At 53.3% G+C, this 27,668-nt stretch overlaps 1 protein-coding gene across 5 annotated transcripts in view; it reads left to right on the top strand.

Annotated features, from left to right (window-relative positions):
• Positions 1–27,668, top strand: part of CORO7 (coronin 7) — a 66,963-nt gene that overhangs the window by 5,174 nt on the left and 34,121 nt on the right. For 4 of the 5 annotated variants that reach the window (XM_055340763.1, XM_055340762.1, XM_055340765.1 and 1 more), the window contains exons 4-9: positions 1,860–1,930; positions 2,295–2,478; positions 5,444–5,520; positions 17,812–17,862; positions 23,401–23,487; positions 23,953–24,035. In XM_055340763.1, coding sequence (XP_055196738.1) covers positions 1,860–1,930; positions 2,295–2,478; positions 5,444–5,520; positions 17,812–17,862; positions 23,401–23,487; positions 23,953–24,035 — 553 coding nt within the window. Of the gene's footprint in view, positions 1–1,859; positions 1,931–2,294; positions 2,479–5,443; positions 5,521–16,975; positions 17,225–17,811; positions 17,863–23,400; positions 23,488–23,952; positions 24,036–27,668 lie in introns of those variants that run through there. The other variant, XM_055340767.1, reaches the window with a different exon arrangement.

Below are 27,668 nucleotides of genomic sequence, written 5' to 3'. Positions count from 1 at the left end.
CAACCCAATTTTAGAACGTTTCCTCAGAGGATCCTTGTGCCTCTTTGCAGTTAATCCATTTCCACCTCTGGCACCAAAGCCTCAGGCACCCGTTGATCTACTTTCTGCCTCTGCTGCCAGGGTCTGCAAGCTACTGTCATGGCCAAATCTGGCCTGCTGCCTGTCTTTGTAAATGGCATTTTGGAGGCACAGCCACGCTTCTTCATTGACATTCAGCCTGTGACTGCTTTCTCCCAGCAACTACAGTCAAAGAGTTGTGACAGAAACCGTATGGCCATTAAACCCTAAAGTACTTACTGTCTCACTCTTCACAGAAAATGTTTGCCAGCTTCTGATCCATTGCCTGGCCATTTCTGGACATTTTGCAGAAATGGAATTATACTACACATAGTCTTTCAAATCTGGCATCTTTCACTTAGCATAATGGTTTGAGATTCAGTCCCATGTACAGCCTACAGGCAGGATGGCAGGGGCTCCAGGAGTCCAGGTCAGGGCTGTCCCAGGGCATGCCTGTCTTCATCTGCCTCTTCTCTTCTCTTCTCTTCTCTTCTCTTCTCTTCTCTTCTCTTCTCTTCTCTTCTCTTCTCTTCTCTCTCCTCTCCTCTCCTCTCCTCTCCTCTCCTCTCCTCTCCTCTCCTCTCCTCTCTTCTCTTCTCTCCAGGATGGCCAGAGTCCAGTTCTGCCCTGAGAGGAAAATATACCTGCTTGACCCCCTCTGAGGAGGCAGGCAGCAGGGATAATCACTATGCTCCTTGCTCTGGTGATGTAAGCCTGGCCATCATGCTCACAACTCCCTGCCACCCCCCACACTGAGCCCTGACCTCCTTCACCCCCTGGTGGTTTCAGGAAACAGGTTTCCTCTTTCTAGAGGCTGTGGCTCACTCTGTGTGCCCTTGTCTCCCTCTCCTGGCCTTCCAGAGCTGAGCAGTTCAGATTCTTGGGTTGTGAAGAACTGAGACCAAGTCCAGCTGTCTTTAGCCAAAAGGGGATTTATAGGAGAGCTTCCAGAGCTGAAGGCCTGGGGAGTTTCCAAATCCAAAGGAGCAGCTGGACATGCAGGCCTTAGGAGGGTCCTGGCATGGGAGCTGACGGCTTCCTCCCAGCTGGCTGCCCTCCACCCAGGCCAGTCCCTGAGGCGCCGTGTCACTAGGCACCTCCAATTCCTTCTTTAATTCCCCTAAGAGAGAATTCCCCCTAAGGCAGGGGTCAGGTACACTCAGGCCTGAGTGTCAGTCCTGGTGGGGATTTGAGGGGCAGAGAACTCCTAGCTTGGCTGTGTCACCCAAACGCCTGCTTCCCTGTTGTCCTAACCTGTTCTAGTCCTTCATACTCCCCAGGGCTCACCATGCTTCCTCTATGAAGCTGCCCTGAGCCCTGACCTTGGAGTCCTCATGGTCAGCCTACCTCTTGCCACATCTGCAGAGATGTCTGTGTGTGTGTGTGTGTGTGTCTCCTTATGTGGGTGCTGAGGATCTGTTAGGGCTGGGTGGCATTTGTCCAGTTTGTGAATCCTTCATGGGTCCAGAGCAGGCCTGGCACTTGCATTCATTCACACATTGCATGCCAGGCCCTGCATTGGGCTCTGGATTTTGGGCAAATTCAGGTGCTTGGTAATTTGAGGAGCTTCCTGCCTCTCACTGTGCTGACCTCCCGATGCCAGGGCCTTTGTGTGTCACAGGCAGGGATTTCCAAAAGTGCCTTTCCTTGTGGACTTTCAGCCTGCCACTGTGTAGGCAGTTATCCCCACCTCTGAAACCCTGGGCTGTGGTTCTGCACCTTGGGGAGATAGGATATTGGGCTGGAAAACAAAGTTCTGGTGAGTTCTTGCCAGGCTTGTGTCAGCTGTTCCTCTCCCACAGACCTGGTCACGGACTTGGACTTCTCTCCCTTTGATGACTTCCTCCTGGCCACAGGCTCAGCCGACAGGACGGTGAGTGGAGCTGCTGGACGAGCTGCTCAGTGTCCCTCCCACTGCCCTCCACCCCAGGCCTCCAAAGCCAGGCTAGCGCAGATTCTCTGTTCCTCGGCCCACACTGGCTCCCCTGTGGTCCAGACTTGCTGTTCTACTGTTTGGCTGCCTGCAGAGAGCAGGGCTGGGGTGGTGTGGGATGCTGGAGGAGATGGAGCAGAGCTCCCATCCTGTGGCTGCGCTCCCCCCCCACCCTAATTACACCCCTCAATCCTGGGCTGCATTACCCTGCCTTTCCTCATGCAGAATACACAGCCCCCATGCCCAAGTACAACCCCTGGGGCTGGGGCAGCCCAGGGCTCACGGCCTTGCTTTTTCCCCATAGGTGAAACTGTGGCGACTGCCCGCCTCTGGCCAGGAACTGCCCTCGGTGCCCGGGCTGGTGCTGGGCCCTGAGCTGGTCCAGGTGGAGGTGCTGCACTTCCATCCCACTGCGGACGGTGTCCTGGCGAGTGCAGCGGGCATGGCCGTGAAGGTCTGGGATGTAGCCAAACAGCAGGCCCTCACAGGTACAGGCTGCACTGGCCACCCCTCCCTGGGCAGCCCCCGTCTGGATGGCGCTCCTTTTCTTTGTGTTTTCCATAATGTGAATTTTAAAACACGCGTTCAAGTCTTACGTGTACGTGGTATGAAAGGTTGTAAGATTCTAGCTTAACTGACTACAGATGCTGCATCCCTGCCCACTTCCTGTAGGCATCTGTTGTCGTTTCGTGAAGTTGTTTTTCCTCCGTATGTCTAAGTACCTTCCTTATACTGTTATTTCTTGAGTTGTATGTCACTTCGGTTTTGAAAACAAACTTCTGGCTGCCTTTCTGCCAGACGAGGATTTTGCTCTCTTGCAGCCCCTCCCCCAGGCTTCTCCTGTCATTTTCATGACTGAGTCTGTCTTAGCATGTTCCAAGTCTGGCTGCTCCAACCCATGCCCACATCTGGGGGGCTTACAAACAATAGGAATTCATTGCTCGTGGTTCGGAAGCCTGGACCTCCAAGGTCAGGGTGCCGGCAGATTTAGTGCTTGGTGACAGCCTCCTTCCCGGGTCACAGATGGCTGTCCTGGCGCTGTGTCCTCACGTGGCAGGAGGGACAAGGGAGCTCTCTGGGCCTGATCAGCGTCCTGAGGCTTCAACATCATGACCTAATCACCTCCCAGAGACCCTGCCTCTAGACACCATCACAGTGGGAGTGAGGCTTCAACATGTGGGGGGCACAGACATTCAGACCACACATAGATGGTGACAGCTTTGGGTCAGATTCCTCAGTGAATGGTTATGACCCTGTGACCCACGTGGAGCCCTGATGTTCTGTGGTGACGTCACAGGGTCTTTTCTACCAAGGCCCTGACACGTTCACCTGATTTTTAGGGCTAAAACACGAGGCTCCAAGAGTTGAAGCATGACCTTGTCTCATAGGGCCATCCGGAACATCCAGGGTGGGCCAGGCTCACCGAGGTGAGGTCCCCACCTCTGGGGCTGGGACCAAGAGGCCAACCGAGGGCCTTCAGTAGTGTGAACTACCCACAGAGAGCTCCTGGTGCCTTCAAGGAGACTGGCCTGAGCTTTCCAGCAGAGGTGAAGGTCACCTGTCATTAGGTGGTCACCCAGCTGTAACTGCTGTGTCTCAAGCCCTCTCAGGCCTGGCACTGTGCTGAGGGCATGCTGCCCCCCTCAGCATACCAGTTCCACTGGGCAGCCCTGCCATTCTCCTGTCACAGATGAGGTTAAACCATTGGGCCCTGGCTGCAGAGCAGGTGGGCACAGGGCTGGGGTGAATCCTAGGCTTGTAAGCCTGGGCAAAGTGGTCATCTGCTGCTGTGGAGCAGAGTATTACAGAACGTAGAGGCTTAAAACAATTATGAGCATTTATCACATCATCACTTCTGAGGGTCAGAGATTTGGGAGCTGCGTAGCTGAGTGGTTCTGGCTCGGTGTTGTGAGGCTGCTTCCTCACCTGAAGACTTGACTGGGGCAGGAGGCTCAGCTTCTCAAAGGGTTGGCAGACACAGACATGCCTCAGTCCCTGCATGGGGCCTCTGCCTGAGTGCCCCCATCCCCCCACAACTTGGCCTCTGTCTGCCTCCCTGGACCATCCACAGGGGAGGGAGCAGGGAGGAAGGGCAGTGACTTTTCTGGCCCAACGTTGGAAGTCACATGCCCCCACTTACACCAGACTCTGTTAGAAACAAGTTACTCAGTTCTCACACTCAAGAGGAGGTGAGTTAGGCTCTGCATTCTGTGCATTAGATCCCTAGGGCTGCTGTAATGAAGCACCACAAGCTCCATGGCTTCAAATAACAGAAACTTGCTGTCTCACAGTCTGGAGATCAGAAGTCTGAAACCAGGTGTTGGGATGGAGCTGGGACCTTCTGAGGGACTTGAGGGAGCCTGTTCCAGGTCTCGCTCCTCACTCCTGAAGTCCCAGGCGTCCCTTGGCTTGTACATGGTGTCTTCTTCGTGTCTTCACATCGTCTATTTTCTTTGCACATCTGACTCTGTGTCTGAACTTCCCTTTTCATAAGGACTAGTCCTACTTGGCTAGGACCCACCCTAACTGTATCAGCTTAAGTTGATCTACAAAGACCTTATTTCCAAATAATGTTACAGAATGGGTGCTGAGGATTAAGATGACAGCATCTTTTTGTTTTTAAGTTTATTTATTTTTAAGTAATCTCTATTCCCATTGTGGGGCTCAAACTCACGACCCCAAGATCAAGAAGTCACATGCTTTTCCGACATTGCCGGCCACGCATCCCAGCAACTTTTTTGCAGAGAGACAATTCTTTTTTTTTTTTTTTTTTTTTGCAGAGAGACAATTCAACCTATAATAGGATTAGCATCAAATAATTTGTGAACGTGTTTTTTTTTTTTTTAATTTTTGTTTGTTTGTTTTTTAACTCATGAGAGAAAAAGAGTTAGAGGCAGAGGGGGAAGCAGGTTCCCCGCTGAGCAGGGAACCTGACGTGAGACTCAATCCCAGCACCCTGGGATCATGACCTGAGCCAAAGGCAGATGCTTCACAGACTGAGCCACCCAGGTGCCCCGTGGACATGTTTTAAAACTGTCACACTGGGGGAGGAGCAGGGATGGCCCTTGCAGAGGCCTATGGCGGGAATGTGTGTGGCTCAGCCATGGACTGGTGTGACTCAGTTGAGGTGTGTTGGTGAGTGACTGGGGGTAAGCCTGGGTGGGAAGTGAGAGCCAGACTGAGCAAGGAGCAGGGAGCCTCAGAAGACTTGAGTAGAAGCATGGCCTGATGAAGGCAGGGCTAAAGGAAGGAGTCCAGCTGTAGCGCAGCATGTCTGGAAGGAGACGCTGCCCTTGGTCCTCCTGCCAGAGACAGACACTTGCAGCTACTGCCACTGTCCTGGGCATTACCCCAAGCCGGGCCTTCCTGCGCCCATTTCCCTGGTGCCCCCACTGCCCAGGATAGGGTGGGGAGACCCTGGACCCCCTCCTGACCTTGGCTGCTTCTCTACAGAGCTGGCGGCCCATGGGGACCTAGTGCAGGCTGCCGTCTGGAGCCGGGATGGAGCTCTGCTGGGCACGATATGCAAGGTAAGCAGCTGGCCCTGAGCCTTGGGTAAGTGCCTATAGTAGGGACCGAGATGTGCCCGGCTCTGTGCGGGGCTCTGGTGCTGAGGAGCGCATGGCCTGGGCTGTACCTGGCGGGCTCGGTGATGCTTGTGGGGCAGAAAAGCACTAAAGTCGGGGATGTTTTGAACCCCCTCTGCCTACCTCAGCTGTCCTCACACTTTCTGCTTCACACCTGCATCTGGAAGCCCCTACACCCCCTCAGTACCAGGGTATTGGGACCCTATTAGGGGTTCAAGTTAAGCCCCATGCTAGCGCCCCTGGGCTCCAGTTTGTGTATTCCGCTCCCCTCCGTCCTCAGCCAGCCTCATCCTTTGTGCTTTGTTCACACTACTGTCCTTTCTGGAGGTTGTGTTGAGCGACACCCCTACACCGGGCATTGTGCTGCCCCTACATTCAGTCGGCAGGCCTCAGGTCCTCCCTAATGCCAGGCCCTATGCTCACCTGGTCTCTTGCTGGTGAGAGTAGCCAACATGGGCCAAGGGATCTTACAGATGAAAAGATTAAGTATGAGCTGTGACACGGGTTCTGAGAGGGACATGAGGAGCTCTGAGCTGGTTGAGAGGCCAGGAGGCTTGGCCTCAGGCAGGGGCTCTGAAGGGCGAGTTAATGGGGTTGGGTGGGGAGAACGGCAGAGTAGCGACAGATGTGGACCCAGAAGGGGCTGGATGCAGAGAGCAGTGGTGCAAGGCTGGAGTTCTGTGCACAGGGTTATGCTTGTTACCTTAGAAGTGGCAGGAGTCCTGGGGTCTCTAAAGCCAGGGAGGGGCAGGCTGTGGCATGAGGTGAGCAGATTTGTATTTTGAAAGCTCCCCAGTTGCAGTGTGGACAAAAGCATTGCGGGGTTGGGCTGTATCTAGAAGGGAGGGTAAGACACCTCCTGGGGGAGATAGGATCATCCTCAGCCAGGGGTGATACTGAGAGGCTTGAGGGATGGGGAGGGGAGAGCAGGGCGTTGGTGGTGGGCTAGGGTGAGGTTTAGGGGTTCAGGAGGCTGGTTCCTGGGTTGTTGGTTGGAGGGGAAGCCTGCCGTGCAGACAGCGTGCTTCTAAGGATAATTCTAGGCCTGTTGGACTGGAGGGACCTGGGCCTGTGTCCAGTGGAGGCATCAGTTGAGTCCATGGACAGAAGGTCTGGGCCTGAGTCTGAGCTGGGTAGAAGTGTAGGTGCCATCTGTGTTACAGGGTACCTGCTGGGAGAAACAGGGGTGACCCCAAGTGGGAGAGAAGGGAATGAGGGGAGAGTGGTAGAGTGAGCTTGGAACCTGTGCAGGAGACAAAAGGAGTCACTCTGTGGCAGAAAGAAAGCCGAGACAGGGCTGGAGGTCTATGCCCTGAGCCCAGGGCGACAGGGTCCCCGAGGGAAGTGGCTGGGAACACCAGAAAGAATCTGCTGAGCAGTGAATAACACTTATCTGTTGGATTTGGGGAGATCCATGAGCTTCGGGATCTGTAGGGATGTGCTGCCTCCTGGAGCCACACCTGCAGGATGGGAGGCCATGGGAGCCTGCAAGGACTCCTCTGGGAGCTGGCTGGGGGAGTCAGAGGGCACCAAGGGCTTCTCTGAGGGAGAAAACATGGGGTCTGCATACTTTGAGGATCCTCTTTCCAAATTTCTCTTCTCTGCTTTCTTAGAAGCCCCACTTCCCAGATTTTTTTGTTTTGTTTTTAAAAGATTTTTTACAATTTATTCATGAAAGACACAGGGGGGGTGGGCAGAGACACAGGCAGAGGGAGAAACAGGCTCCATGCAGGGAGCCCAATGAGGGACTTGATCCCGGGACTCTAGGATCATGCCCTGGGCTGAAGCCAGGCGCCCAACTGCTGAGCCATCCAGGGATCCCTCCCAGAATTTTTTAAAGATTTATTTTAGGGCAGCCCAGGTGGCTCAGCGGTTTAGCTCTGCCTTCAGCGCAGGGCATGATCCTGGAGACCTGGGATCGAGTCCCACATTGGGCTCCCCACAGGGAGCCTGGTTCTCCCTCTGCCTGTGTCTCTGCCTCTCTCTCTCTGTGTGTGTGTGTGTGTGTGTGTGTCTCATGAATAAATAAATAAAATCTTAAAAAAAAGAAAAGAGTTGGACACTCAACCAACTGAGCCACCCAGGCTCCCCCTAACTCCAATGTTTTAAATCAGCCTTTTTCCCCATTTGGTTCATCAAACAGTTGGTTCCAGCCATTGGCATGTGCTCCGGGGTCCACGGGGATGCCAACCTCCAAGGAGCCCCTGGTGGAGGGCAAGGTGGTCACGTAGTGCAGTGTGGTTCACTTGCTTGGGCTCCACACTGGTGAGCACGGCTTCCCAGGGACAGTGAGGTCAGGCCTCCCCTCACTGAGGAGAAGGGGACAGGCATTCTTGGCTGAAGCACCAGCTGGACAGCGTTCTGGGCTGTGACCTCCCCCTCCAATGAGAAGCCCTCTGTGCCCTTCATTTCCACACCTGCTGCTGTGTGAGGAGGTGCAGAGGAGGAGACATGGAGGGAGGGAAGGAGGAAGGTGGAAGGAGATGCTCACGGGAAGTTCTTACTTTATGGTGATCAAGGTATAGTAGTTTGTGCTTGTTTTACAAATTTGGGAAAGCAGTAGAAAAGTAAAGAAAAAAAATCACCTGTGATCCTCCCACCCAGGGACCATACCAGTCACTATTTTGACATCTTTCTCTCTGAGCTTTTCCTTTCTTTCTTTCTTCTCTCTTTCTCTGTGTGTGGAGATCATGCTTTCCAGGTTATTCTACTCTCCATTTTCTATTCAGCACAATAAATATTTTTTCCAGTTTATCAGTAACTGAACAAACAATGTACAGAATATTTTATCATATAAATTTACCAGTGTAATTAAAAAAAAGATTTTATTTATTTATTCATGAGAGAGGCAGAGACACAGGCAGAGGGAGAAGCAGGCTCCACTCAGGGAGCCGGATGCGGAACTCTATCCCGGGTTTCCAGGATCAGGCCCTGGGCTAAAGGCAGCACCAAACCGCTGAGCCATCGGGCTGCCCACCAGTGTACTTTTTAGATAACTTGTAACAACTGAATATATTTGTACACAGATTTTGTTTCTTTTTTTGTTTTGTTTTGCTTTTTGTTTTTTGTTTTTTGTCAATGTGACTTAGCTTAGAGCAACTTCCATAAAGGACTAGATAGTAAGATAGTAAATATTTTGGGTTTTTCAGGCCACACTGTCTCTGTCGGTGCCACCTTGTAACAAGGAAGCAGCCACAGACAAAATGTAAGTGGGTGGGTGTGTCCACGTGGCAGTAAAACTATATTTGCTGAATCATGTCTCGAGTTGAATTTGGCTGATTTGGCCTGTGGGCCTTAGCTTGCTCACCCCTGATCTAGATTTTTACAAGGGATGTTGCTCGCTTCTAGGTTTGAAGGTTTGTAAGGTGGTTGATAGATTTTAGCAGCTGTTTTCTAGAGGAGTAATGGCAGCTCCCCTGGAGGTTGTGGTTTCTAGGCTGGGCTTTGGGAGGAGACTTGTGTGTAGATGAGCAGTCTGGTCCTAGCCTGCTGCTCCTCCCCTGAAAAATAACGGCAGTAGGAGTACTGGTTCCAGATGCGAAAGTCCTGGCCATTGAGGCAGGGCCCAAGCTCTGAGCTGCCTGTCCTCTTCTGGCCTTACAGCCCTGGTAGGTACCTGAAGGGATCAGATCTGCAGCCCCATGATAGCTGGGTGGCTGTGGTAGGGGGGTGGGAGGAAGGTGCATTCGTTTCCCCAATGGGAGAGCAGCCCTAAGTGGATGACGGCAGCATCCTCACAGGAGGGGCAGGTGTATGAATGTTCTGTATGAATGTTCTGAGCGGGGACTGGTGGCCTTAGTGGCCCTTGTACAGGCCAGCCTGTGTGGGGCATGGCCCTGGAGAGGGAGGAAGGAAGCTAGCTGTGGGGCTCAGGGCAAGCTAGGGCTACCTCTGTTAGAGCTCTCTCTAGCTGCAAGGCCAGACTGCTGACCGGTGAAGGGGGGTTCCCAGCAACTGCCTACCTCTGGCCTGCAGGTATGACCTGGATGGCCCTTCACCTAAGAGCTGCAGCTCCCAGCTCCAGTCTAGGCTGTAGCCTGGAGAGATGTGGCTCCTCTGGGTCTTGTATTTTCTGTTCCCTGTCCCTCACCCCAGAACCAGGTAGGATGTCTGAGGTCAGATGTCTAGAGGCTTGACATGGATCCCTTCCCGTGGAGTAGAGAGGCGCCATCCTTCCACAGAGCTCATGGCCTAGCATAGTTGATTCTGGTTTTGATGCAGCTACAAAGAGATGGATTAGGATATAGGGATGTTGCCCTGGGTTTCTACCAGTTACGCAGCCAGGTGAGGAGTGTCAGCAAAAGCAGCTGCAGGCAACTGCAGGCAGAGAGGGAAGTGGGTGGACTGAGGGCAAGTACAAGGCCAAAGGAAAGCAGTGGGCATGGTGTGGGGGGCACAGCATGGGGGTGGGTGGCTGAATGGTGCTGTGGGGTGGGACAGGAGGGAACATGTGGAGACTGTGAAGAGTGTTGCAGCCCCCAGGAGAAGGGGCAGTGCAGGCATCAGGCCTCGGTAACTAGGTAACAGCGTGGACAGGGAGGAGGTGGGAGTGACTTCCCAGGAGGGTATGTGGAACAGGGAAGAGGACCTAGAGCGTGGGGAAGAGGGTGTCAGGTCTGGGGACTTCATGCAGAGGGTCTACTGAGGGCGTGTGCGGGAGCTGTCCAGCCCCTCCTCCCCAGGGAGCTGAACCCCGTTTACCACCCAGTTACCCAGGTGCGCAATGCCCCCTTCTGTCTGCCACCTCCTGTTGACGTGATGGCTCAGCTTCTTGCCTGCAGGTGTCCCCTGAGGAAGAATAAGTGTGATGAGGCCACAGCCACAGGTCAGTCCAGTGGAGCTCTCTCATCCCCTCTAGACCCAGAGAAGCCAAAGTCGTAGGGAGGAAACACAGATTTCCTGAGTGGGTCTGTGGAGTGGAGCCCTCCCTTGCCCCCCACCTGTGCTGTTCCTGGAGCTAGGTTCCCCAATGATAGAGCAGCCCCAAGTGGATGACAGCAGCATCCTCACAGGAGGGGCAGGTGCTCTACCTGTGGCGACAGAGGTGCAGCTAGGTGCTCTACCTGTGGGGACAGAGGACCTTACAAGGCTGTTGTCTGGGGGTGACATCCTTTAGGGGACACTGTCCCAGCAGGGTGTGACCTCCACTCTGTGACCTGTCAGCGCTGGCTAGATAGGTGCCACAGTCCTAACCTTTGGAGAATGGTGCAGAAGGAGAGGCCACCCTCGTGACTGAAGCTCAGGAGAAGGTGCCCATGGGTTTGTCCTGAGCATGTTGGGGGAGCCAGGGAGTGGGCCTGCCCTCGGCAGCAGGGAGCCTGAGCTCTGCTCTGCCAGGGATTGCAGGCTGGGCTCTGGGGTTCCACACAGGGCTGCCTGAGTTGAGTAGGGGTGTGGCAACGCTCTGCTTCCTCTCAGAGCCTCCCCCTCTCCACACCATCTCCCACCTGGCTCTCTGGATCTGCCTCCCAGGACCCCCGAAGCCCCCTCTGGCCCCGCAGAAGCCCCTTGGCGCTTCCCTCTCAGCTCCTCCAGCTACGGGAAAGTGCAGGCAGCCGCTAGGGGGCGCCCCGACCTCACAGATGGTGGGCCCGCTAAGCTCCCACTCCGCTGGTGTGCTTGTGCCTGTGAGCCCCGGAGTGCGTGCACCTCCGCAGCCCAGGGCCACTCCCCCTGCCATGGCCCAGCCTCTGATGCCCAGTGTGACCCCTGGTGTGGATCCAGTGTTGAACTTCTGCATATGCTGGCCCGGCTGCCTTCAGGCTGTACCCATGTGGCAAGAATTGGGACTTTGACCTGTGAAAGGTGCTGCCATCAGTTGTCCTCTTCCTACTGAGGGCTCAGGGGTTTGCCCGGGTCACAGAGCTCATGAGTGATGGAGTTGGAGTCTAAACCCAGGCCATTTGGCTCTCTACTGACTCCGTCACTTACGTGAAAGTGGCCCTCCCTGCCAGGAGGTAGTCTCTCTTTCTCTCTTTCAGTACTTTATTTCCACATACTCCTACACCCAGTGTGGGGCTCGCACTCACGACTCCGAGATCAACACTCAGACTGAGCCGGCTAGGCACCCCTGGAGGCATTCTCTCTTACCTCATCATCTCTCAAGATCCGCTGTCTCTCCCTGTTCTTTGCCTCTCACTTCCCTGTCTCTGTCTCGATCTCTGGTTGTCCTCTCTCTGTCCCGTGTTTCTCTCCATTCCTCTCCACCTCTCTCTGTGTTTCACTGTTCTTTCTGTTTGTTTCTGTCCTGTGTGCCTCACTGTCCTCTTCTGTCTCAAAACAGCATCCTCCTGAACCCAGAGCTGTGCAGTGGCGTGGAATGGTGCTGCTGCATGGCTAGTTCCAGACTGTGCCTGCTTCCCACCTGGCATGTAGCAGGTGCTCAGTAAGCTGCAGCCAGGGAAGACTTTGTCAGGAGTGACCCAAGAACCCTGGGACCCCACCAGGTGTGTCAGGAAGACCCCGGACTGATCTGCCAAGGGAGGCCCCCCTCTTGTCCTGTTGTGCACTCGCCCACTGCCCCCTCCATTCCCACCATCTAGCCTCCTTGCATGGCCTTGCCTTCCCCTTCATGTCACGTGTCAGCAAGTTCCTGTTTCCACATCTTTGTTCATGCATTTCCACTTCCTTTGAATACCTTTCTCTTCCCGGTGCAGGCTCTGCTTGTCCTTGTAGATTCATCTCGGGCCTGAGTTTCTCCCTGAAGTTCCCTGTGACTGCCTGTACATTGCGGAGTCCAGTACTCAGCAGGGACTGTTTGCTAGCCCTGCATCCCAAGCACCTGGGCAGGAACCAGGCAGATACTGAGCAGGTGGTACCAGGAGTTCCCATGTCCTTCCTCCCCATCTGGTGCCCTGCTGGTTGGTGTGGTGCATTTGTTATAGTTAGACCAATATTGCTACAGTAACTAAAGGCCAGAGTTTACATTAGGCTTCACCTTTGGGGCTGCATTGTAGGGGTTTTCACAAACGCACCACATCATGTACCCACATTACAGCATTGTGCAGAATAACCTCTCCGCCCTAAAAGTGCCCTGTATTTCACCACTCCATTCCTTCCTCCCTCTCCCAGAACACTGGCAACCGCTGACTTTTTGCTGTTTCCATGAGATTTGCCTTTTCCCTAATGTCATATAGTTGGAATCTTACAATATGTACCCTTTCCAGATTGACCTCTTTCACTTAGTAATGTGCATTTATGGGTCTTCTGTCTTATTGTGGACTGACAGCTATTTCATTATGGTGGTTAAAAATGCATCATAACATTTGCCGTCTTAACTGTTTTTATGTATACAGGGATGTTAAATTTACTTAGGTCATTGTGAAACAGGTCTCCTGAACTGAGACCCCCTACCCATTAAACGACAACTCCCCTTTCCCCTGCCCTCAGTCAACACCATTCTACCCTCTATATCTGTGGTTTTGACTACCTTATATAGCTCGTGTAGGTGGAATCATGGACTCTTTGTCTTTTTGTGATGGCTTATTTCATTTACCATAATGTCCTCAAGGTTCATCTGTGTTGTAGCATGTGACAGGATTTCTGTTTTCAGGCTGAATCCATTGTGTGTATATACCACATTCTGTGTACCCGCTCCTCTGTCAGCGGATACTTGGGTTGCCCCCACCTCTGGCTCTTGTGCATGATGTTGCTGTGAGTGCTGTGGATACTAATGAGAATAATGCACATTGATGTGCTGGTTGTGACCCTCTTCTTGCTTCTTTTGGGTATGTACTCAGAAGTGGAATTGCTGGATCATAAGGTAATTCTATTTTTACTTTTAAGGAACTGCCAGCCTGTTTTCCACAGCAGCCGCACCATTTTACATTCCCACCAACAGTACAGGAGGGCTCCAACTTTTCCACACCCTCGCCAACGCTTGTTCCCCGAGTTTTTAATAGTAGCCATCCTAATGGATGTGAGATGATACCTCATCTTGGTTTTAATTTGCATTCCTTGGGATCCCTGGGTGGCACAGTGGTTTGGCGCCTGCCTTTGGCCCAGGGCGTGATCCTGGAGACCCGGGATCGAATCCCACGTCGGGCTCCGGGTGCATGGAGCCTGCTTCTCCCTCTGCCTGTGTCTCTGCCTCTCTCTCTCTCTCTCTGTGACTATCGTAAATAAAAAAATAAAAAATAATAATAATAATTTGCATTCCTTGGATGACGAACATCTTTTCGTATGTTTGCTAGCCATTTGTATACTTTGGGAGAAATATTTGTTCAGGTCCTTTGCCCATTTTTTAGAGTTATTTGATTTTGTTTGTTGTTTTATGAATTCTTCATATATTCTGGATCTTAAACCCTTATCAGATATATGATTTGCAGGCATCATCTCCCATCTCAGCCTTTTGACTCCATTGATTACAGCCTTTGCAGAACACAAGTTGTTTGATGTAGTTCCATTTATCTGTCTTTGTTTCAGTGACTTATCCAAGAAATCATTACCAGATCCAATCTCATGAAGCTTTTCTTCTAAGTTTTCTTCTATGAGTTTTATGGTTTGGCTTCTTACTCTTTCTCTCTCTCACTGAATGATATTCTGTTGTGGGAATGTACCACAGTTTATCTGTTCAGCTGTTGAGAGACATGTTGATTGTTTCCAGTTTTTTGCAACTTTAAAAGTGCCATAAACATTTATATGGGCATAATTTTTTAAAAGATTTTATTTATTTGAGAGAGAGCACACACGCATGCACATAAACAGGAGAGGGACAAGCAGACTCCTCCACTGAGCATGGAACCTGAGGCAGAGCTTAACGTGGTCCTCCACGCAAGGCTTTATCTCAGGACCCTGAGATCATGAGCTGAAGGCAGACGCTTCACCCCGACTGAGCTACCCAGACACCCTGGGCATAAGTTCTTAACTCCTTTGGATGAATACTTAGGAGCATAATTGCTGGGTCATATACTAAGAGCATTTTTGGCTTTGTAAGAAGCTTCCAGATTGTCTTCTAAAATTGCTGTTCCATTTGCATTCCCATCAGCAAATAAGAGTTTGTTACTCCACAATCTTGCCAGCATGTGGTGTTATTATTTTTTTAAAGATTTAGCTATTTTAATAGGTGTGTAGTGGTAATTGTTTTAGTTTTTAATTCCCTGAGATATGGTATTAGAAACCTCTTTTCATGTATTCACTTTTCATCTTGTGCATCTTTTTTGGTAGGGTGTTCATTCAGGTCTTTTGCCCACTTTTAAAATTGGGTTGTTTTCTTATTTTTTGAGTTTGAAGTGTTCTTTGTATATTTGGGATACAAGTCCTTTCTCAGATACGTGCTGTGCAAATATTTTCTCCCAGTCTGTGGCTTGTCTTTTCATTTTCTTAACAGTGTCTCTGTAGACCAGAAGTTTGATTTTAATGAAATTCAGTTTTTTCTTTCATAGGTCATACTTTTAATATATCTAAAACATCATTGCTGGGGTGGCTTAGTGGGTGAGTGTTTGCTTTCAGTTCAGGTTGTGATTTTGGGGTCCTGGGATCGAGTCCTGCATCGGGCTCCCCAGAGGGAGCCTGCTTCTCCCTCTGCCTGTGTCTCTGCCTCTCTCTCTCTCTCTGTGTCTCTCATGAATAAATAAATAAAATCTTTAAAAAATAAAAATAAATAAAAAGTATTTTCCAGGGCTCCCTGGGTGGCTCAGTCAGTTGAGCATCCGACTCTTGATTTCAGCTCAGGTTATGATCTCAAAGCCATCGGATTGAGCCCCATGTTGGGCTCCGTGCTCAGTGGGGAGTCTACTTGAGATTCTTTCTACCTCCTTCTCCCTCTGCCTCTGCTTCTCCCTCACCTTATGTGTGCCCTTTCTTTCTCTCTCTCAAATAAATAAATTTCATTAAATCTTAGAAAGTGAATTAAAAATAAATAAATAAATGAATAGTCATTGCCAAATTCAGGGTAACTGAGATTTTCTCCTGTATTATCTCCTAGAGCTTTTGTAGATTTGTATTTTATGTTTAGGTCTGTGATCCCTTTTAATCAATTTTTGTAAAAGGTGTAAAGGCCTGGGTGGCTCAATGGTTGAGCATCTGCCTTTGACTCAGGGCGTGATCCTGGAGTCCCGGGATCAAGTCTCACATCAGGCTCCCTGCGAGAAGCCTGCTTCTCCCTCCGTCTCTGCCTCTCTATGTCTCTCATGAATGAATAAATAAAATCTTAAAAAAAAAAAAAGAGGGGATCCCTGGGTGGCTCAGCGGTTTAGCGCCTGCCTTCAGCCCAGGGCGTGATCCTGGAGTCCCGGGATCGAGGCCTACATCAGGCTCCCAGCATGGAGCCTGCTTCTCCCTCTGCCTGTGTCTCTGCCTCTCTCTCTCTGTGTCTCTCATGAATAAATAAATAAATAAATCTTTAAAAAAAAAAAGTAAAGTCTGTGTGTAGATTCATCTTTTTGCATGTGGATGTACATGTATTCCAGTACCACTTTTTGAAAAGACTATCTTTTCTCAATTGTGTTGCCTTTATTCCTTTGTCAGGATCAGTTGACTGTATTTATGGGACTCTGTTTCAATTCTCTTCCATCTATTTGTCTGTCCTTACGCCAATACCACACTGTCTTATTGTAGCTTTAGAATGGAGTTGGGCACTGTCTGTCCTCTGACTGGTCTTCCCCTTCAGTATTGTGTTGACCCTTAGGAAGCTCTTGCCTGTTCATATAAACTTAAGAATCAGTTTGTTGATAACCATGATATAACTTGCTGGAATTTTCATTGGGGTTTTGTTGAATCTGTAGATCAGCGTGGGAAGAACTGACATCTTGACAGTATTGAGTATTCCTATCCATGAACATGGAGTATGTCTTATTTATTTAGTCATTTGATTCTTTTCATCAGAGTTCCCATAGATCTTGTGTGTATTTTGTTAGATTTATAGCTAAGAGTTTCAGGTTTTTTGGTGCTGATGTAAATGGTATTGTGTTTTTCATTTCAAATTCCAGTTGTTCATTGCTGGTTCAGTGGGATTTTTTGATTTTTATTTATTTTTCATTGTTTTTCAAAATATGAAAATATGAATCCATGCTGATTGGAACAAAGTGGAACTGTATTAAGATGAAAAAAGGAAAAGCTAATCACCCCCTACCTTCACCCTCCCCAGTACTCAGCATTAATGCACAGCCCATGCTGTTCAAGACCTTTCTCCTTGCTCAGCAGACTTGGAGAAGCTACAGGAATGTGGTCAAATAGGGATCTTTGTTTATTTTTACCACAGCAAAATCACAACATCCATGTTACTCTGCACCTTCCTTGTAACGCTTAACAATTCATCATGGCCAAGACTGTAAGTAGTCAACCAATGCAAATTCTGCCCCTCTCTCCCCAGTTCTTTTTTTTTTTTTTAAGATTTTATTTATTCACAAGAAACACACACACAGAGGCAGAGACACAGAGAGAGAAGCGGGATTTTTTTTTAATTTTTTTTTTATTCATTCATGAGAGACACAGGGAGAAAGGGAGAGACACAGGCAGAGGGAGAAGCAGGCTCCCCACAGAGAACTCGATGTGTGACTCCATCCCCAGACCTTGGGATCACGACCCGAGCCAAAGGCAGAAACTCAACCACTGAGCCACCCAGATGCACCTCTCTCCAGTTCTTTATGCGTGTACATTTGTGCACACACACATTGATTATTCCACAAGAATAAAGTCCTTATTCAAGGTATGGGCATTTTATTTTGACGTTATCTATCTATCTTTTGATCTATTCCCATCTCCACCCTTAGGTGATCTGAGTCAGTAACGTATGCTGAGTGATGGTTAGGATGTGTAAGCTTGCTGTCCTGGTTAGACACCAAGTTCTTTATGTGTAGAAATGACATCATCTTTTGTGCTCCTCTGGGCTGGGCTGAACACAGGGCCAGGCATTTACCAGCTGGCAGCCTAGAGTTTGGTTCTGAGCCTCAGTTTCTCTATCTGTGAAGGGCTCATGGTGATAGCCACTACTTTATAAGGTGGTTGGAGAGATGGGGGGAGATCATGTGTGTAGCAGGCCTGGCACATAGTTGGTGTTTAAGAAATGTGAACACCTGTCACCAAGTTCTCTGTTATGGGTGACTGGGGCAGGAAAGGAGGCCTGCCCCCTGCTGTGAGAAGGAACCAGGCTGGGGAGGGGTTCCCTGGTGTGTGATGCCAGCCCTGTGTACTAGGAGGCGGGGCCATCAGAGCCTACGGGTGGAGGAGACAAGCTGACCCCTAAGGATCCTGCCTGACCTAAGTGTACTCTGTTTACTCCTCTCTCCTTTTTAGGACAAGCAGCTACGGATCTTTGACCCCAGAGCCAAGCCAGGGGCCTCCCAGGTGAGTTGTGTGGGCAGGGGCCCGAATTGAGGCCCAAATGGCTCCAGCAGGTGCAGGTGAGGGCAGGTTCCACCTCTTGGCAGAGATTCTGCTACACCCTATGTCCCTGGCCAAGACTGAGTAGGTGTGTAGGGTCACCTGGGAGTGGGCTTCTGCTGCTCCAGAAAGATTCTGGGAAACATGTTTTGGGTCCTGGGAGGACCTGTCTTTGATCACAGGGTAGAGTGCAGACAGGCTGTCCACAGACTTTCAGTGGAGGCATCCTGTGGCTTTTGGAAGCTAATTCAAGATTCCACCTTCTGCTCCTTCTTTGAGACCCTCATCCCTCTACCCTTCCTGGCACAGTTGGCAGAGGCCAGCCTCAGAGGAGCCAGAAGAACAGAGCCACCAACCCTGTACCTTTCCTGTCTCAAAGCCAGAGTGCCCCTCATTCTGTACCTGGGGTCTGTGGGATGCAGGCACTGAGCCTGTTTGGTTTGGGTCTCTGATGGTGCTTGGGATGTATGGGGCCTTCTGAGTGCTGAGTGGGTGGTGGGTTCTGGGTTCATGCTGTAGTCACTGAGCCAGTGGGGACTCATTCATTCGCTTGACAGCAAGTAACAGGCATATGGTGAAGGGCCTATCATCCGGGCTATGAGAGGCCAATTAGAGAGTTTTAAGCAGAAAGTGAGATGAGCAGATTGACATTTAATTTTTTTTTTCTAGAAGGTGAGGAGGCTTATTTCCTGAGGAAGGTAAAGATCAGAGTCCTGCTGCCAGTTCAGGGAAAGAGCTCTCCAATGAAATTCAGGCCCATCACAGATATCCCGTCTCCATCTCTAGGGCTTGTTCCCTACCTGGGGTCAGGGTAATTCACCAGCCTAAATGTGATCAGCAGTAGCTGTGTGGATGTGGGGGGGCTTCCCCACATACTTGTAGCATGCACATGTGTACACGTACACACAGGATCCCCTTCATGGAGGCCACAGCAGTTTTTTGCCCAAGATAGACCAGTCACTTCTGTTTCTGACTGGCTGAAGACCCAAAGGAGGTCTTGTACTGACAGGTGAACCAAGCCAGATAGGAGGTTTTAGCCCACCCCCCATTCCACAGTGGCCATACTTCCCCAGGAGGTTGGCTTTTGGTCCCAGTTGGCTCTGTGGCTGGCAGTGGTAGCTGTCTGAGTCTCAGAGCAAGGTGGGTATGAGCAGTGAGCCTCCCTGGAGCTTTCTATGATTGACCTCCAAGCCTCTGCCCGGAAAGGAGGTCCCAGGTTGAAGGAGGGAGGCTGAGGCCGTCTACCTCCAGCTTCCTCAGGGTCCCAGGGCACTGTGCATGGTACCCCCATTCTTGCCTCCACTGGGCACTGTGTGGGGCCGGCTCCCCTGGCGTGAACATTTTCTTCCTTCCTTGCCTCCTCCTTCTTCGGCAGGCAGGGGGTGGGGGGGATCGTGATGGTGCCGAGGTGGAGACAGAGTGGCTGCAGTCCAAACTGTTCCAAGTTCCTAGAAGGGAGGGAGGATTTGGTTCTGGAGGGAGCCCCCCTGAATGAGGCTTCTGGGCCAAGGAGACCTGGGAAGAGCGTGGGTGGTTCCTACCCCCTCCCAGCTGCTGGGATGGTGCCTGTGCTCTGCGCTGGTGCACTGGTGCGGGGGCAGCAGGGGCTGGAATGCTGCCCTCCTCGTGGCCCTGCCCCCCACTTCCGCCCAGGGCATCTGGCCCACACCTGGCTTCTATTAGGAAAACCACTGCTGGCGGCCAGGATCGGTGTGAGCTGAGGGGCCAGCTCGGGGGAGAGGCCTTCTGGGAGTGCCTTCTTTTGAGATCCTCCTTCCACACTAGAGGGGGACGTTGTTGGAGGGGGGCCGTTGGAGGGGGGCCGGAGGGGCTGCATGCACTCCCTGTCCCAGGGGCTGTCGCTAGAGCTTGGAAGCTGGGTGGAGGGCAGGGGGGCCCTGGGGAATCCTCCTTCTGCTGTCTTTCTTGGACCCTGCTCGACCTGAGTTTGAGTCACATCTATTTTGTTTCTAGATTGCATTTATGACCATTTATTATGTCCTGAGCCCTTGGCACACACAGTCTTTTTCCATCCTCATGATTTTCCTGTAAAGTTGGCCCTTTGGTCATTCTGTCCCAGGGTCACAGCAGAGTGGCCCAGGCAGGCTCTGTGTGTTTGACTCCGAAGCCCCTTTGCCATCTGGGTGGGGTTAGCCAATGCCTGAAGCCATGGGTGCACCAGGGAAGTAGCAGCCTGCTGCTGCGGGGCATCCAGGGAGTGGTGAGGCTTCAGCACCGTCCTCCGTCCTCCTGGGCAGGAGGGGCCTGGGAGGAGCCCTCTGAGCTCTGGTGTGGGCTGGGAGACCTGTGTACTGGGTGTGTGTCAAGCAGGCCTGGGGGGCTGGCATCGGGAGCCCAGGACTGAGCCTGGCCGAGGGGACCAGTGGGTGGTGGGGGTCTTACACCAGAGAAGGTCCCCTCACCTGAGGAAGGAGCCCAGGAGCCCAGGGCTGCGCCTCTTGCCACCCTACCCTGTACAGGAAGCGTTGCCGTGGCAACAGGGGGGATTTGGCAGGACCACAGCTGGAATGCTGGGTATGTGCCTGCTGCTGGTGCCCCTGAGCTGGGCAGCCAGCCCCTCCTGTTCTCTCCTTGGGGCCAGGTGTGGGGGAAACCTGAGGGAGCCAAGGGCCTTGTCCATGAGCAGAGTGCCCTACTGCCTATTGGGACAGAGGCCACCCCTATGAGAGGGAAAGCCCAAGGCCTGGCCTGCAGGCTGGGGATGACCACCAGCGGTTTCCCCTTGAGCCTCCTGTGACAGTGTGGGACTTCAGGGTGGCCAGCTGCCTGAGTTCCAGCTGAACCTCCCCTCTGCTCTGGAGAATGAGAATTTGGGGATCTGGAGAGGGGACTCCTCCTCCCTAAGTCCCAGTAAGGTCAGGGAAGAAGAATTTGCCAGGTTTGAAAATGAAAATCAGTCTAGGGATCGGGGACAGAGGCAGGGGTGGGGTCGGTGCCCCCCCCGGGGGGGGGGCTTCCTGTGGCCCCCGGACGCCTAAGCCCACAGTGGGCATGCAGGCCTGGCGTAAGCTCCTACCTCATCCCAGCGACCTTGGTGCCTTCGGTGTCCTGAGAGACCAGTGCCCTGCCATCACCACCCTGTGGACAGCCTGGGTCCCCTGGTGTGAGCTCATCCAGGGACGGTTCTGGGGGTGCAGCTGGGACCTGGGACCCCTCTTGGTCCCGACTCTGCTGCCTTCTGCCCACTGCTCTGTCTCCTCATCTCCCAGGCCCCTCTCACACAGACAGAATAGTCACCCAGCCCACAGGGAGGAGGCTCAGGGAGCCGACAGCTGTCTTGCTGGGTGACTTGAGGCCGGTGGCTGCTTCTGCCTGAGCCTCTGGTTTCTCTATGAAATAGGAAGATGGGGGGCACCTGGGGGGCCCAGTGGCTGAGCATCTGCCTTTGGCCCAGGGCTTGATCCTGGAGTCCGGGATCGAGTCCCATGTCAGGCTCCCTGCATGGAGCCTGCTTCTCCCTCTGCCTGTGTCTCTGCCTCTCTCTCTGTGTCTCTCATAAATAAATAAAACCTTTTTAAAAAAAAGAAGAGAAGAAGGAAAATGGGAGACAGGCCAATCCTGTCCCCCGCCTATGCCCTCCATCACAGCGCATGCACCCTGCAGGCTCAGGACGTCTCCTCTCCCTCACCCCCTGCCCCCTGCCACTGTGCCAGCCTCTGCTCTCCCAGGCCCCTACTCTGCACAGGCTCACACCTGCTGATCCTTCCTACCTTAGCTCAAGTCTCAAGTGTTACCAAAAATCTACTTCCCTCTATTATACTTTTATTGTACTCCATTGTCATGCTTTTTAAGAAAATGTATATTGGGTATTGAGCACTCACTGGTGTTAACACTTCCCACAAGAGTCCTGCGAAGTAGGACCCATTACAGTGTTCTTTCTGCCAGTGAGGGAACAGGGTCGGTGGTATGGGTATAGGTGTAGGTATTCGTGCTGAGATGAGGCAGTTCATGGGAGGACAGGTGTCACCCACACTCCAGAGATTGTGCCTTTAACCTCCACTTTGCTCCTTCCTTGCACTTAAAATAACGTGCAGTGACATAGTTATTTCTGTTTGGTTCAGCTCTGTCTCCTAACTTGTACATTCAGTGAGTTGGGGGACCCTTTCTGTTTCCACCATGTCCCCAGTGCCTAGTGGAATATGCAGCTCAAACATTCATATTATGAAAGAGCAAATGAATGAGCAGCCCTGCTTCACCGAACTCTGTTAACATCCCCTGGAGAACCATCTGAGAACCCTCTGGCCGCACCGCCAGCTCCTAGCAGGGTGCTTGGCCTGGGGAAGCTTCACATGTCTGCTGAATGAATGAGTGATGCCCAATGCCCTGCCAGCCATCTGGTTTGCTGCAGACACGGGATATTTGCACACCAGTGTGAGGGAAGGTGCATGTGACACTTACCACTGACCCCGGGGTGTCAGGGCAAGGCTGACCTGGCCCTGGCCCCACAGCCCCTTGTGTGTGGAGAGGGGTGTGGGGTGCTGGTTCTCAGGCTCCAGCCCTTACTTCCTGTGCCGGCTGCTGAGTGAGGAAGGGAGCAGTGAGAAAAGCCCCTTGAACAACATGGGTCATTCCAGGGTCTCCCACGCTGGGGTCCTCCTCTGCAGGCTGAGGAGGGGGCGCTGGGCCAGCTCCTCCCAGGCTACCTCCCTCATTCATTCCCAAGGAGATCGTGGGAAGCTTGGAGGAAGCTGGCCACAGTTTGGGGTGAGCTATTTTTGGTAACAGGGTCTTTGGTCTCAGGCTCCAGGGGCCGAGGTGACTGGGAGGGAGCTGTTTGCATTTCCTCTGGCCCCCTCTGCTCCCCCCTGCCTGGGCCCTGGGGACAAGGCTGCCTGTGGTATGAACTTGCCTCTACTCCCTGGGCCCAGGAAGCCTTCCTGCTGGCCAAGCTCCAGCACTGCAGGAAGGCGAGGAGGGACACTTATCTGCCCTCTCTGGGGACTGTTCCCTAGAGCTTGGCACCAGGCCCTCTCCCCAGGCCCTGGCAGTCAGGAAGCATCTGTGATGCTGGTAATCCGTTGATCTGCAGTAGGCTGGTCCCTCTCACGTGTAGTGGTCCTTGGAAAGCCCTGGAAACGTGAGCCCCACTTGGAAGTGAGAAAAATGAGGGTCTCAGAGAGCATGGGGATTCCCCAGAGGCTGGAGATAGCTGCTGGCTGCTGAGCGTCTCCTCTAGGATACCGGCAAGGACAAGCATGTGCTGCTGTTCTGAGCCCCAATGCTGTAGCAGGGCAGCCGGACAGTCCCTTTTGGAGGAGGGAGACAGCCCAAGCTTGATGACCAGGTCAGCCCTCTGGGTGCAGAGCTGTCCTCAGCCAAGGTGAGGCTGGGGTCCATCCTGTAGGGTAGGAGGCCTCTTCTGTCCCCAGCTAGCCTCTGGAGGTCCCCATCCTGGCCCCTCCTGCCCTCTGGGGGGCTCTCAGGCAGGTGGCCCACCCCAGGAGGACCCAGTGGCTCAGTGCCATCTTTTGTCTCCTCTAGAGCACAGAGGCCCACAAGAATGGCAAGGATGGCCGGCTGGCGTGGACGGGAATCCAGGAGCACCTTGTGTCCACTGGATTCAACCAGGTAGGGCTCTTCCCAGATGGGTAGGGCACCCATACCAAAAGGGTAGGGATGAGGCCCACTGGGAGGTGGGGAAGGCCAGCCAGCTCTCGGCCTGTCCATATACGGCCCTGTGTTCAGCTGGGCCTCAGAGCCCCAGGGGACCTCCAGCTGCTGAAAACTGGCAGATTCCATTTGCAATAGCTAACCCTGACCCTGGGAACTGTGGTGGCCAACGCCCCCCCCCCCCCCAACCAGAGTCCATGGAGGGAACCGCCCCTTGTCCCTTGTCACCTAGGGGTTCTTAAAGGGGCAGGACAAGAAAACCCAAATTCTCCCTTCCTAGCATGACTCACCTCTACCCCTCCCAGCTCTGCTTTGGGGCAAGTGCCCTTAAACCAGGCTGTGTCCTCAGGCACTGGGTTTCCAGGGAGTCCAGGGGGCTGAGGGATGGCCCCCTCTGAGCCCCTTTTTGCTCCCTCCCTGCAGATGCGTGAGCGTGAAGTGAAGGTCTGGGACACCCGGCACTTCTCCAGCGCCCTTGCCTCCCTCACCCTGGACACCTCACCTGGGTAGGAGCAGCTGGCATGTTGGGATGGGTTGGTGGAGAGGGTCAAGGGCTTAGATGATGTTTTGAGTCTATAATGGACACTCTTGGTGAGGGCCTCTGATGTGCTGTGGCAGGGCCACCTGTGGAATGAAGGGCCCAGTCCACACAGAAGAGCCTCATCTGGCTCAGAGCTTGTCAGGGAGAGGCTGATCACCAAAGTGGTCAGGGGTGCTCAAGCTGGTCTCTGAGGCTTTGCAAAAGAAACCTGGTCCTGGCCCTACAGGAACCTCCATGGAGCTTTATCAGCAGAGGGTGGTGAGGCAGCTCTCCATGAGTGGATGAGCCCACTGACCCCATCCCACACGGTCCCTAACAACAGTGGGCCCTTGGTCATGAAGGTTTTCAGCCTAAGGGCTCACCTTGGTGTGTTTTGGCATTTGGGGGAGAGACTGACCCAGCAGAGGCATGGGCAGGAAACGTGTGAATGTACTTGATTTTGCTGTGGCCATTTTGGTGGTGCTGGGGGTCAAAGAGACCGAAGCTTTGGTAGATAACAGGATGGGTATGGATGACACAGGGTGGGGTGATGTGGGGACAGACAGGCTGGCAGGCTCGGAGGCAGGCCTTGGCATCACAGGCTCTATGAAACCTCCTCAGACCCAGCCACACTCCTGTCTCTGGTGGTTTGGGATGGGGTGGGGGTGGTTGTGCCCCATCAGCTGGGGACTATAGGTACACCTCATCTTTCCATCCATATGGGAGGGTTTGTGGTTGTGCCGTGGGGACTCACTAAGCCGGCTCTATGAAGGGGCCCTGGGCTTACTGTGGCTTAGGCACCAGAGGCTCTCAGCAATGATTCCCATATCACAGCTGAGCAAACAGGTGCAGGTGAGTGGGGGACCAGCCTGGCTGGGGTATGAGGAGGTGGGGGCCTGTTTCCCTTTCAGAAGCCTCAGCCCTGCTCAGTGATGAGTCTTGGAGCAGCTTACTCGGACCTCCACATGATCCCCGGGCAGGGATCTGTGAAGGTCAGAGCTAGGAGAGGGCCTTGGTCCTTGGCTATCCATCAAGCCCCTTCCTCTTCCATTTCATGACTGGGGAAAGTGAGTCACAGAAGTATGACTTCTTGTCACAGAAGTGTGACTTCAGTCACAGTGACCTGTCCAAGCTCTGGGAGTAGCATAGACCATGCTTGGGGGTGGGGAAGTCTGACTGCCATAAGAACTCTTGCCAGAGCATGCCTCAGCTGAGAGCTCCCAGAGAAGGGGTAACAGTGTCAGTGAACCTCTGCTCCCATCCCCTCTTACAACCTAGAGAGAGGCTAGGGAGCTGGGGAGGCCCATTTTGCAGATGAGGATGGCAAAGCTGAATGAGATCTAGTGCGTCTGCTTACTCTGGGCCCTGGGGATTAGGAGGGGGGCACTCCCTGGGACCCCCTTTGCTGGAAGAGTAAGAGCTCCTAGGCCTGATGCTGCATTGGTACCTCCCCAGGCCAGACAACTCCTTCCCTACAGGGCTCCCTAGCAGAAGGAGGCAGCTGGCCCAGCCTGGAAAGGGGACCCAGGGCTAGCCATCCATTGCTCCTCCACCCACTACTTCCTGTCTTCCAGGCTCCACCCCTGACCCCTGATGGGTCCCCCCCCCCCCCCCCGCAGAGCAGCCCCTGCCCGTCCCCAGCTTGGCCCCTGGAGGAGTTAAGGATGCCCAGACCCCACGGTGCCACTGGCCAAGGCTGACCCTGTAATTACAGCAGTTAAGAATAGCTTCGCAGGGCTAGCAGGGCCTGGAATTTCTCAAATCACTCCCAGATGGGTGGCCAGACCAGTGTCCCGCCCCTCCATCCTCCAGTCCTGGCCCCTGCCCTGCCAGGCCACGCCCTTGGCAGAGGAGTGGGGACTCTCCAGCCCTCTGTAAAACTGGTGGACCTAGGGAATGGCGGTGGATCCCCTGTCTGCTGAGGCTCCCTGGGGTGTCAGTCCAGCTGAGTGGACCAGAGATGAGAAGTGTAGAGGGTGTTGAATGTGGGGACAGCTGTGGGTTTCCACTGTGTTCCCTCAGTTTCTCCATTATTTTATGGATTTTCCATCTCAATTTGAGCAAAACAGCGAGTGTTCTTTTAAAGCTAGAGGGGGCCAGGGGTCAGGCACAGGTCTCTCTCCCTGTCATCTCCCATAGAGAACCTAGGGCCCCACCCTCTCAAAGGCTTCTGTCACAGCTTCCACCTGTGTCCTCCCACCTTCTCATCCTCATCATTTGTGGGGTGCTCCTCACTAAGAAGAGACATGCCGTGGTTGGAGGAACAGGGCATCAGGGGCCTATCTGTAAACCCAGGCTCAGGCAGCAGGTCCAGCAGGTGTGCCAGGTGCTATACTCTGTACAAGGTGGAGGTGGGAGGGTAAGTGGTAGGGCCTGGCACTGAAGGACCAGCTCACGTTCTAGACAAGGAGGTGCACAAACACTCTCTCGGTGCGATGCTTCTGGGTGGGTAAATGATCAGCTGTACCTGTCGTAGAGGCCACGGGCAGCTGGGGACGTATCTCCTCTGGCAGCTGAGGCCAGAGAAGTTGATTGTCTGTGGAGGTCACCCCAGCAGCCAGTCCATGGAAGATAGAGGCTGGGGTTTGATCTCCACTGCTTCACACCAGGGAGCTTCTGCCCCTCACAGCGGCCCTGCTGTCTCCTGGAGGCCCACATGGCTAGCAACCCTGTGCTGGGCCAGGGAGCGTGTGTTGACATCCTGTCCCTGCCTGCCTTGAGCTAGCTGCTGGCTCACCTCTCCTAGTAAGTGCTTGTCTTCTGTAGAGTGTTGGCTGGGCACTGACGGGAGCATGTATAGCCTGTGTGGATGGCACAAGGCCTGTGGCAGCAAGGTCCCAACAATCAGACTGGCATCTCCCCACATCCATCCCTGGACCCTGCCCTGGAACCATTGAGATTGCTCTGGGTAAGGGTTGCATCTTGGCCTGGTCTCCCACTCTGCCCCTGGGCCTCCCTTCACCACCCCTGTCCCTCTGGGGTGTCTGATGGGATATCCTGAATACCTTTTCTGGGAGGGCTGGAGTGAGTGTTTAGCCCCCTGTCTTTGGGTCCCGCCTCCCCACCCCACCCCCTGCCATCCCACTAAGCCAGGTTTGGCTTTGCAGTGAAAACATTTATTCAGCAGCCACGCTGTGTTCAGCAGCAGCCCACAGGCCCACAATGGCTCCTTTGATAGGGCTGCCGAGGGGGAGGGCAGGCCTCACCATAGCTGCTCCCTTAATGGGACCCAGGCTCACAGGAAATCCACCTGGGCCGCCGCTGCCTCAGGAAGAAGGGGCCCCACCCACGCTCGCTGCCACCATCCTCTGCCTGCCATGACCCACCGCCCACCTCCTCCCTTCCCATGCCAGAACCCTCAGCAGCCGCTAATTGAATCCAGAGCCTCGCGTGGCTGGGCCTGACTCGGCGCTGACATCAACGCCCTGAGCCACAGGGCCTGCTCCCCAGGCCTGGCTGGGCTGCCTGCTTCCATCCAGGGTGAGGCTGGGAGGGGGCCCGGGGGCTATGACCTGTAGAAGGGACACGGGCATAGGGCCTTGGGGAGGCTGGCTCAGTGCTTGCAGCACCTCTCTGCAGCCCCAGGGCCCACTTTGCCTCCCGTCTCAGGGTCATGGGA

The sequence above is a fragment of the Nyctereutes procyonoides genome, unplaced genomic scaffold (assembly GCF_905146905.1).
Source record: "Nyctereutes procyonoides isolate TBG_1078 unplaced genomic scaffold, NYPRO_anot_genome, whole genome shotgun sequence".
In the NCBI taxonomy this organism is placed as follows: Eukaryota; Metazoa; Chordata; class Mammalia; order Carnivora; family Canidae; genus Nyctereutes; species Nyctereutes procyonoides.
This window is presented reverse-complemented; position numbering and strand designations above follow the sequence as displayed.